The 11630-nt window shown below is 43.7% G+C and overlaps 1 protein-coding gene across 1 annotated transcript; it reads right to left on the bottom strand.

The window, feature by feature from the left end:
- Positions 1-4623: 4623 nt before the first annotated feature.
- On the bottom strand, positions 4624-11318 carry LOC128409491 (vomeronasal type-2 receptor 26-like). Its single transcript, XM_053380017.1, has 5 exons — positions 10321-11318; positions 9259-10065; positions 7484-7711; positions 6911-7037; positions 4624-5889 (listed from the first exon to the last, which is right to left on the bottom strand). Exons 1-5 carry the CDS (start codon positions 10633-10635, stop codon positions 4979-4981), a joined length of 2388 nt encoding a protein of 795 aa, XP_053235992.1. The 5' UTR covers positions 10636-11318; the 3' UTR covers positions 4624-4978.
- Between the last annotated feature and the right edge of the window lie 312 nt (positions 11319-11630).

Here is an 11630-nt window from a genome sequence, read left to right as displayed (position 1 = left end):
AATCTTAAGGGCCAGGAAGAGAGTTCACAAGGAGATGGTAAATACTATTTTTCTTTCCTATAGGTTTATGACCTCTGGGTTTCCTAAATGCATTCCTCCTTGGTTCCTGTTTATTTAGCTTAACCACATATGCATGCTCAAGTAGGAAATAGTTTCTTTGTAGTTAAAAGGATTTCTCTGATCTGACTTTGTCCCACGTGGGGGATTTTTTGAAATGCTCAGAGGAAATCTGATTGGTTCTTACAATAGCTGTGTTAAGAGTTCTTTTGTTAATAAAAGGGACCTGGGCCAGAGTGTGGCAGATTACTATTGGCACTTCCTCCCAGAGTCTTGCTGGCCAAGCCTCGTGTGTATTTTATTAATCAGGGTCCAATCCTTTCCTTCACCTTATTAGGTTAATGGAATAAAAAAGGCCACAACTTTATTGATTACAGCACGTGAGAGGTATTGGCTTAGGCATTGGATAAAACAACAGGAAGGGGTGAGTCTAACAAGGGTTAACCACCAGTAGGAGGAGCCTGTTGATGCAAATACAACTGTAAGCTCCCCCTGATGTCACCGGGGGTCATTCCATGGCCCTAGCCACCACAAGGGCGTCGGACAGGATCCACGACCGCCAGATTCCTTTACCGGAATACCCATAAAGTGCAGAGGTAGGCGATGGCCACACCCTGCCCTCCAATACGCAAACATATTCCAATGCCTAACCGCCAATACCCAAAAAGTTGTGACGATTTGCTACGAGGTAGGCGAAAAACCAAGTGGCTGGTGCCAATTTGCCAGTTGGATGAAAATTCCTACCAGGCCCCTTGGGCAACCAAGGCGACCAACCACAGGTCCATAGCAAGGTCAAGAACCAAGCAGTGAACTAAAGGGAGGATGGGTGGGTGATCTGATGAAAACCAGCAGCGCAATGAAAGGGAAGTGCTGCTGCGGCCACATTTGAGTGGCTAAACCTGACTGGTTCACTACCTGGGGGCATGATGTGGCAGCCGGGCCAGCTGGGCAGGGGCCGGAATGCCCCCTGCCGACACGGGAAGCAGCTCCCGCTCACAACTCCTCCCCTCTGTAAGGAGGAGAGGCTTTCTTAAATTGTGGTGCCCAGAACTGGACACAATATTCTAGGTGTGGTCTGACCAAGGCTGAATAGTACTGCTCTATTTAGCCTCGGTCAGCAGACACATGGAATACTGTGTCCAGTTCTGGGCACCACAATTGAAGAAGATTGTATGTGCAGAGAAGGGTGACCAAGATGATGAAGGGTCTGGAAACAAGTCTCAGGAACGGTTGAAGGAGTTGGGTATGTGTAGCCTGGAAAAGAGGAAACTGAGAGGAGATGTGATAGAGCAACTTAAATATCTAAAAGTCTGTCCCATGGAAGATGGAGCAAGCTTGTTTTCTCTTGCTCTGGAGGGTAGGATCAGATCCAATGGATTCAAGTACCAAGGAAGGAGATTCTGACTAAATGTCAGGAAGAACTTTCCGACAGTAAGAGATGTTTGACAGTGGAACGGACTCCCTCACCTTGGAAGATTGTGGACTCTCCTTCCTTGGAGTGTTGGACAACCACCTAACATGAATGCTTTAGTTAAGATTCTCCCATCGCAGGGGTTTGGACTAGATTGCCATCCAGGCCCTTCCGACTCTATGATTCCCTGAATGAACTAAGCCCACGAAGGATGGAAAAAAGTTTCAGTGATAAACAGAAAACCTACTAGAGAAGAAGAAATCTTCAGAAGGATGTTAGCGTAGAAAATGTGGAAGATTGTTCAGGTAGAAAGCTCATCATAGGGACATCAGTGTAGATAGAAAAGATGCCTTACTTATACATCGTTAATAATAATAATAATAATAATAATAATAATAATAATAATAATAATTTATACCCCGCCCATCTGGCTGAGTTTCCCCAGCCACCCTGGGCGGCTTCCAATCGAGTGTTAAAAACAATACAGCGTTAAATATTAAAAGCTTCCCTAAACAGGGCTGCCTTCAGATGTCTTTTAAAGATAAGATAGCTACTTATTTCCTTCACATCTGAAGGGAGGGCGTTCCATAGGGCGGGCACCACTACCGATAATGCCCTCTGTCTGGTTCCAGCAGTGGCTCCCTGTCTGTGGAATGCTCTTGCCAGGGAAGTTTGCCTGGCGCCTTCATTATACACCTTTAGGCACCGGGCAAAAACCTTCCTCTTTAACCAGGCCTTTGGTTGACCAGACTGACATCCTATACCCTTTTAAAATGTGGCTCCTTTCGGGGGGTGGGTGTTATTAGGTTGTTGTTTTTATTCTGGTTATATATGTTGTGATCTTTTCTGTGAACTCCACTGAGACCTCTAAATAAATAAACTCAATAAATAAATAAATCATCACCATTATCATCATATCCTTGTAAAGGGAGTGGGTTTCATGAGTTCACAGTGTTCAGATGTAGGTACTCTATGTAGAGCGTGTATATATTTGCACACTTCCTAAAATAATATATTGGTCCTGACCCCAACGAAGGTGCATTGCTATCTAAAGTCCAAGCTGACCTTATGAAATTGAAGGTACATTCTTTCACCTTTGGTGGACATGTCCGAAGATTAAGGCTTTCTGGGAAATGATTTATAATGAAATGAAAAAGGTGCTTAAATGCACATTTGTGAAGAAACCAGAGGCCTTTCTCCTAGGCATAGTTGGCCAATTGGTGCCAAAGAAGGATAGAACTTTCTTTATGTATGCTACAGCAGCAGCAAGAATACTTATTGCGAAGCATTGGAAGACGCAAGATCTACCCACCTTGGAAGAATGGCAGATGCAAGTAATTGACTATATGGAGATGGCTGAGATGACTGGCAGAATCCGAGACCAGGGAGAAGAGTTGGTGGAAGAAGATTGGAGGAAATTTAAAATCTATTTACAGAAGTACTGTAAAATGTATGAATGTGGATGATACTGAAATAAAAAGAATAAGTTCTAGTAACAAGAGATAAAAATTGGAAACTATAAATTTGGGAGGTAAACATTTAAGGACAAAGTAGTACGATATGAATTTGCTGAGCTAATTGTTAAAGAGGGATACAAAAAAGGGAGGTGCGAGGAAGTCAGGAAAATAAGTTGACCAAAGATGAATAATTAGAAAAGAGTGATTTGTGTTTGTTTTATGTTATTTATGTTATTTGTGGTGTTTCCGATTGTTTTTTTTCTTTTTTGTGAAAGATTGTATTGTTGCTTTTTACTTTTCTGTGTGTTTTATGTATCTTTTTATTGTTAAACTTAATAAAATATTATTATAAAAAAAAAAGTCCAAGCTGACCTTTCTACCCTATGCTGGCCCATGTCAAAACAGGGCAGCTGCTTCTCTGTGTTCTTGCAAACATGTTTTCTCCAGCTCTGCATCTGCTCCTCAAGCCACAGAGAGACTCCAGAAGGTTGCCAGGGCGATGCTTCCCCACCTCATAAATATTCTTACTTTTCCTGGGGATTTCTCCAGGGATTTCTCCAGAGATTCATAATTTCTCGCACTGAGTCTGAAAGGTTTGGTGCATAAAATATCCCCTGTCTTGTCAATTCCCTAAACAGCTGCAGACGGTGAGAGGGATAGAGCAAAAAGCCTACATCACAAATGAAAAGTGGCTGTGCTCTTCCTTCTTTCCCTCGTGCTTTTAGGACACCCCAAACGGGCTAGTTTTAAATGTCATCACAAACATATTTTTGAGGGTGGCAGGTTGTGCACAACCATCTCATCCCCCTGCAATCCCAAGGGATGTGTTAGAGCGCCCCAACCTTCCAGGTGGCCCCTGAAATCCTATTTTGGTTTAAGAGAGGGATGAAGCTAAATATTGTTTTCAGGGTGGGTTGCTTGAACCCCCTGTGTGAATTTCCTGTTGTTCTTGATCACAAGGAATGGGTTTAAAGTCCCCCTGACCTGTGTGGCCCCTTCAGCCCCCATTTTGGTTTAAGGGCCCAATGAACCTGAATGTTTTGCTTGGGATGGGCTGTGAGCACTCAACACAACCAGCTCATCAATTATTTTCTTTTAATAGTTTTTATTTGATTTTGCAAGTATAAGATTATAACAATAAAACCATACATATCTATATTTAAAGATCTCTCCAAATCTTTGGACTTCGCAGCTTCCCCTCCATGGGTTCAACTGCATACTGTTCAATAGTCCATATTTTACATCACTCCATTTTCTCCATAGCAATTGCTACATTACAAGTGTTATTGCAATCTTGCTAATGTTTTCATCTGCTTACAGTGGTCATCAACTCATCAATTCTGATCAGGAGGAATGGGTTTTGATTGCCCCAATCTTCCACATGCTCCCTGAAACTCCCCCCTTTTCTAAAGTTAAGGGCCCAATGGAGCTAACCATTTTTGTGGGTTTCATGCAAACTCTCTATAAGCGTGGTCTGTTGCATGTCCCCACAGCCATCTATGGGTCCCAGAAACACAAGGGTCCTGAACACAAGGATCATAAAGTTCCCGCACCACTTTGATTGTTCTTTTTTGTTTTGTGATAGATTGTATTGTTGTGTTTTTTATTTTTCTGTGTGTTTATTGTATTATGTTTGGATGTAGTTTTTTATTGTTAATCTTAATAAAACATTATTATAAAAAAAAAAGAAAGTAGGAGAGCAAAGAGCTCAAAGACAGAGGGTACTTAGCAGCACCCGCAGAGGAGGTGATGATGAATGAGGAAGTGAGAGAGCCGGGGGCTGGAGATTCACTGGGAGAAATAACAGGAGTGACAGTGGACATCCTTGTTCCGTTCCAAGAATAATTACAAAATTTTGGTAATGTGAATTCCCTGTGATCTATGTGATCTATATCTTCCAAAGTATTAACAAATTTTCAGCCAAATTTCATAACTACTTCCATTAAGTTGGTTGGTTCTACATGATCAAATGAGGGTAATGGTTTTTTAAACTGAAACATCATTTTTCAAGAATCTCACTTCCCTACCTTCTTGAAAAATAATATTTTAAGAATCAGATGCTATTTTTAGTTTTTGCTGTCAGGTGCTCCTTTGTGTTCAGATCAGGTCTCAGCAAAATAATGTAGCATTTGGGAATGAAGATGCAGCCCAGGAGCCCAGCACTGGAGGCCAAGATGGAGAAAACCTGCACGGCTACCATGTACTTCCCCTTGGTGCTCAGGTAGGTGGGCACAAAGGACACCCAAACACTGCAGAAGACCAGCATGCTGAAGGTGATCAGCTTGGCTTCGTTGAAGGCCCCAGGCAGCTTCCTGGCTAGGAAAGCCACCGTGAAGCAGATGGCCGCCAGGAAGCCCATGTAGCCAAGGGCACCATAGAACATGGCCACAGACCCTTCGTTGCATTGCAGGATGATCTCCCCAGGCTGGGAGTGCATGTCAGAGTCTGGGAATGGTGGTGAGATCCCCAGCCAGATCATGCAGATGACAACTTGGACACAGGAACAAGAAATGACAATGGAGTTGGCCAGACTCTTCCCCAGCCATCTCCTCACTGAGTTCCCTGGCTTGCTGGCCAGGAAGGCCAGAACCACAGTGATGGTTTTTGCCAACACAGAAGAAACAGCAACAGAGAAGATGATGCTGAAGGCTGTTTGTCGGATAAGGCAGGTCCCTTTCCTTGGCCTCCCAATGAACAAGAAGGAGGACAAAAAGGAAAGCAGGAGGGAGACAAGGAGGATGTAGGAGAGGTCCCGGTTGTTGGCTTTGACTATGGGAGTTTCGTTGTATTTAATAAAGATTCCTAAAACAAAGCTTGTGGCTAAGGACCCCAGTAGGGCAAGGGAAAGTAGGACAACCCCCAGAGATTCTTCATAGGCTAGGAAGGTGATATGCTTGAACACACATTGATCTCGGTTCATGTTTGGATGCTGATTTTCTGGGCATTTTTTGCAATGGTCTGCATCTGCAAAAGAGAGAGAGAGAGAAAGAGTAATGTCTACTACTCTGGATTCAGCCAAGCCCTGAGCAGTATCTAGCCTCTGGGGAGGGATTCAGTTGTAGACCAAGTCAGTTTGGGACAGCCACAGATCACTACAGGTATTTAATTAGGTTTTTCTAAACATTAGCTCTAACCCGAAGAAATGTGGGACAGATTCCAGGGCTGGAGATTCCCAGCTTGGCCTCTGGCAGGTTGGGCTGCTTGGAGCCCCCTATACCAGGGCCAAAAGGAGGATCAGGGGTCTGTGCAGAAGTCTAATATCTACCCTAGGTCCATAACAATCTCCCTGCTTAAGGACCCCGGGAGAGTTAAGTCTAGTCAAAGACAACTTTGGGGTGCAGCATTCATCTTGCTTCAGGCCAAGGGAGCTGGTGTTTGTCTACAGACAGCTTTCCGGGTCATTTGGCCAGCATGACTAAACCGCTTCTGGCGCAAAGGAGCACCATGACGAATGCCACAGCGCACGGAAACACCGTTTACCTTCCCACTGCAGTGAAACCTAACCATCTACTTGCACTGGTGTGCTTTCGAACTGCTAGGATGGAAGAAGCTCAGAGAGAAACGGGACCTCAGCCCGTCGCGTGGTTTCAAATTGCTGACCTTCCGATCAGCAAGACCAAGAGGCTCCGTGGTTTAGACCTCCCTCCTTCACATTTGATCAAAGGTATTTTTTGGAGTAAGGATGAATAGTAGGGCTAAGAAGTGGGAAATGGGTGGGCAGGCATTTAGTGATTGACATGTTTATATCCTCTTTTCCCAATCAGCTTAATATATTTATATATAATGATGATGATGATACATTTTAGAACAATATCGTAAACAATAATCATAAAAAGAGATTGATGATGATGATAATTTGAACCACCCAGTTCTCTCCCACACATGAAGCATACCAGCCTGATCCTGCCCAGAAGTGGTTTTGAGAGATTCCTGACTGAACCCTTCTCTCTTCCCCAAGGCCAGCCTTTCCCTTGGAGTCACCCACCTTCCTGAGTGGAGATGGTCCCTTCTGCACAGGGAAGACATTCATAACAGCAAAGAGGCTTCCCTTCCTGAATCACCTTGACGGATCCAGGGCGACAGCTTTCCACACACCTGGAAGTAGGAAGCGTCTAGGCACAAAGATGAAGAGCGTCAATGAGAATTGTTCTTTGAGGCATAGTATGTTGTCATCTGCTGTAGCATCTAGACTATAGCTTGAAACTCAGCATTTCCCATCACTGTCCATTACATGAATGATTCATGATTAAATTCCGAAAAAAACAAAGGACCTCCATTAAAGAAAGTTCTGTATATGGGCCATGAGCTATTCACTACTGATAAAATACATGCAACAAGAGAAAAGCGAGGAACCCCCCCTTTCCCCATTCACACAGTTTAGCAGGAAGCCTCCTTTGGCACCCAGCTGAGCAGAGGAGCTGTAGGTACTATCTGGAACAACGGCCCAGTGCTGGAGTTGACAGGCAAGTGAGGGCAGCAGCCCACAGAACAGGGAGCACTTATTAGAGCTCATAGAAAAGACAGCAAAATGACAGGCATGATTCCCATTCCCCGTCACCTGATTGAGCCACTTGGGCCACACAATGGCCTCCTGGTCGATGGAGCACTTCAGGTCTGGGGATCCCTGTCTGTCAATACTCCCAAACTTCACTCTGAGGACGGATTTATTGGGGAACACCACCCAGTTCACAATGTCCAAGTCGGCTGCCAGCTCCCCGTTCTCATCCAAATACACTCTGTCCATGGAAGAATTGTAGAACTGGGTGTTTCCTAGGAAAGGGTGGAGCTGGAACAGAAGCAAAGATGAGAGCATTTAGAATAAAGGGAAGCATAGGCCCCTGTTTTGCTGGCCCAGAAATGGAAAGTCAGCGAGGTCCCAGCTAAAGAGGATTGGCAGCTTAAGTGGACAGAATATGCAGAAATTGGAGATTTAACATGCAGAATAAGAGAGCAAGAAGAAGATACATTGAAAGAAGAGTGGAAAGCATTTATTGAGTATAGGGAAAATAACTGTATGCAGCTGAAAACGGTGGCAGCATTAAGATAAATTCAACCACGTAAATAATGTTTAATGGATGTAAAAGTAGAAAACTGATTTGGTTATAGCAAAATATACAGGGGTGTATAAGATGTAAAATGAACCACGGAAAGAGAAGAAGGGAAGTTATTGGATATTTTAGAGTTTGTAAAATGTTTATTTGGAATTGTTAGACTGAAAATTTAATAAAAATTATCTAATAATAATAATAATAATAATAATAATAATAATGGAAGCATAATGACAATCCACTTCCCCTTTGCTTAGAGCTGGTTGCAGACTCAAATAGTAATGGAGGGATCTTGTCACTTTTGGTTCATACTGTTTTCTCTCTCACACACAAACCCCAATCTTAAATTCAGTTCTCCACATTTCTGAAGCATTTTTTAAATAATAATAGAAACTCATCAGAATTCTTCAGCATTTCTGTGTGATTTTCTCCTAGTAAGCATGTTTTTGAAGGATGCTACCCCCTTGGATTCTTTCAGAAAGAGTGAATTAGGTTCGTTTTTCCTTTCAAGGCAAACTGAATGAAATCTCTAATATGGGCTTCAGCAGGGAAAGGCAGGAGCTTGGTGGAGGGAGCAGAGAGCCAGAGCAGAGTCAAGCGGGTGTGAAAGGAATAGAGATTAGAGACAGCCTGATCAATGTCATCTCCCCTGCCAAAAATAATTCCAACTTGCGGGGAAAGGAGAATTGGGCACATGATGGGAGCAGTTGCTCGGGGGGCTGTGCAATGAGGCAAGAATAAGAATAGCAAACAGAAATGAAAAATGTATATGTATTAAGGAAGGTTTAAAATGGAAAACGGGTAATGTGTTTTGCAAACTTTGGGTTTTTTCCATAGTAGTTTTTTTCTAAAGGGCTCTGGGCTCTTGCTGAGATTAAGATTAACTAACTGGTTTAACATGTGAGTGTTGTAACCTTAGATCATGTGATGAAGGTTTTGGATTGCAATATCTCCTTTTTGAAGGGAGTTGCCTTTTTGTCTTTGGCTCCAAAACTCAATAGAGGCAATATGTAAAGGAAGCTCTCCTGAAGGTAAAAGAGAGAGAGAGAGAGAGATCCCGAGCCTGTGCTGGACAGAATGATGTTCTCATTCTGTTATAAAGAGTTTGTGAGTAAAGAGTGAATAATATTTCTATGCGCCTGGACAATAATTCATTTCCAAAAGGAAATGAATGCTTCCAGTTCTTATGCTTCCAATCGTTTCAAACTGCACAATATTCAATATCTGCAACAATACAATCGATTGTCATGCTCAGTTGAGATGTCTATGAAGGGAAAGAAAATACCTGCCATGGCTGTAGCCTTTGAAGTCCCATTCTCTCAGTTCCCCTCTGCTTAGATCTAGATGAATATGCAGCATTTAAGGCACGAGCCACGGCTTGCACAGTGTTGTAGATCCTGTAGCTGTCTAGAGAGAGGATTCTTTCCAGATCATCTTGGGGAAGCCTCTCCAGTTTCCCTCTCTCTCTGCATCTTGTCCGGTCTTTCACTGAGAATGCATGCTTTAAATAGAAACAATTAAAAGCATCCTCCCAAAACTTCTTAATACCAAAGAAAAAGGGTAGAAAATCACCGTATTTTGCCCCTTTACTTGTCTCAGTGAAGAAGGAAAATATACCATGGATGTGTTGGAAAGATATCTCATTATACATCAGCTCCAGGGCGACATCCCACAAAACTGTTGTGATGAAGATTTTCCCAACAATGGATTTCATCAATATGTCAAAAAACTGTTGTATAATTTGTAGTCCATTTAAGAAATAAGTCCTTTCCCCGTAGTAAACAAATACATGCACTTGCCTCCACTTGCGGAATGGAAGACGAGGTATGTATACTCCATTTGTATTCAGTCCTTGGATGCTTTGTGAGATGACAACACAGACTCCGCTCTTGATGAGCACGGGTGTCAAGCTCTTCAGGAACCTCTCTCCATTGTCGCTGTCTGGTGCAAGGAGGCCAATCAACGTCCATCGGAAGTGCTGGAGCAGCTTGACAATCCCTGGGTACAGGGCTTCTTCTTTGGGGAGCATCCGGTAGAAAAAAGGGAAATGCCTCTTATCATTCAGAACATGAGAGACAAAAGCATAAGTGACCTGGGAAGAGAAGGAAGATTTGTATCTTGTTTGATTTCAGATCAAAGCCTAAATATTTCTAAGCCCAACATGAGATTGGGAAGGTCTTAGGAAGGAGGAAGGTCTAGTGCAAGGACCCTTTGGTGGGAACAGTGATTTCCTTGAAGGTTGTGGCAGCCGTAAAGAAGGCAAATTTGATGCTAGGGATCAACAGGAGGGTAGTTGAAAATAAGACTGCCAATATCATAATGCTATTATACATCTCTCCATTCCTACCTGTGGGATTTTATAGATGCCCAACACGTTTGAAATCTGGATGGAGTTTTGAGAGTCGGACCCTTCGAGAACAGCCAGTAAGTTAGTCTGTTTACCACAGCTGTAGTTTGGAAAGTTCAGCTGCCCAATTGACAACATGTCTAGCAAAGCATCATAGGTCACCCTTCCATCAAAAAAGTTCTCATGGATGCTGTAGCCCAAGGTGATGTTGGGTAACAGCTTTTGATTCTGGTTGATCGCTTGAATGGCATACAAGAAGGAGAGGAGCTGCCAGTACTTTGTGGGTCCTTTCCTGGGGGGAGAAATTATATACATGCCAGCACTGTCCAAGTGATATTTCTGTTCTACCTCTAATATTCAGCTCTACCTCTCTTTCAAATCAGAACCAGTGAAGGCAGTGAAGGTCCTGTGTGAGTGTCTGGAGGCGGATGGAGGTTGGATGGCGGCTAACAGATTGAGGCTGAATCCTGACAAGACAGAAGTACTGTTTTGGGGGGACAGGAGGCAGGCAGCTGTGGAGGACTCCCTGGTCCTGAATGGGGTAACTGTGTCCCTGGAGGACCAGGTGCGCAGCCTGGGAGTCATTTTGGACTCACAGCTGTCCATGGAGGCGCAGGTCAATTCTGTGTCCAGGGCAGCTGTCTACCAGCTCCACCTGGTATGCAGGCTGAGACCCTACCTGCCCACAGACTGTCTCGCCAGAGTGATGCACGCTCTAGTTATCTCTCGCTTGGATTACTGCAGTGCGCTCTATGTGGGACTACCTTTAAAGGTGACCCGGAAACTACAACTAATCTAGAATGCGGCAGCTAGACTGGTGACTGGGAGCGGCTGCCGAGACCACATAACACCAATCTTGAAAGATCTGCATTGGTTCTCAGTACGTTTACAAGCTTTTGGAATGGGACACTAAAGAGGACCAGGTAAATTGCGTTATTATAAAATGGGCGCAGGATGTGGGACATAATATATTCAAAGTGTTGGTGCTGACGTTTAAGCCCTAAACGGCCTGAAGAAGCGTCTCCACTCACATCGTTCAGCCCGGACACTGAGGTCCAGCGCTGAGGGCCTTCTGGAGGTTTCCTCACTCCAAGAAGCCAAGTTAAAGGGATCCAGGCAGAGGCCCTTCTTGGTAGTGGCACCTGCCCTGTGGAACACCCTCCCACCAGATGCCAAAGAGAAGAACAACTTCTACACTTTTAGAAGACAACTGAAGGCAGCCCTGTTTAGGGAAGCTTTTAATGTTTAACAGACCACTGTAGTTTAATATTTTATTTTAATAATATTTTAATATTTAATATCCATCCCCA

The sequence above is a fragment of the Podarcis raffonei genome, chromosome 2 (assembly GCF_027172205.1).
Source record: "Podarcis raffonei isolate rPodRaf1 chromosome 2, rPodRaf1.pri, whole genome shotgun sequence".
Taxonomy (NCBI): Eukaryota; Metazoa; Chordata; class Lepidosauria; order Squamata; family Lacertidae; genus Podarcis; species Podarcis raffonei.
The sequence above is the reverse complement of the archived record's forward strand: the minus strand, read 5'-3'. Positions and strand labels throughout refer to the sequence as shown.

What these genes read in the sequence shown, in the direction of transcription:
- LOC128409491 (XM_053380017.1), bottom strand. Translation starts at nt 10,635, where the DNA reads ATGTATATAATTTCTCCCCCCAGGAAAGGACCCACAAAGTACTGGCAG. An exon ending in GGCCCAAGTGGCTCAATCAG is followed by an intron (nt 7,038 to 7,483) that starts GTGACGGGGAAT and finishes CTTTGTGCCTAG; the next exon opens with ACGCTTCCTACTTCCAGGTG. An exon ending in GACCATCTCCACTCAGGAAG is followed by an intron (nt 5,890 to 6,910) that starts GTGGGTGACTCC and finishes TCTCTTTTGCAG; the next exon opens with ATGCAGACCATTGCAAAAAA.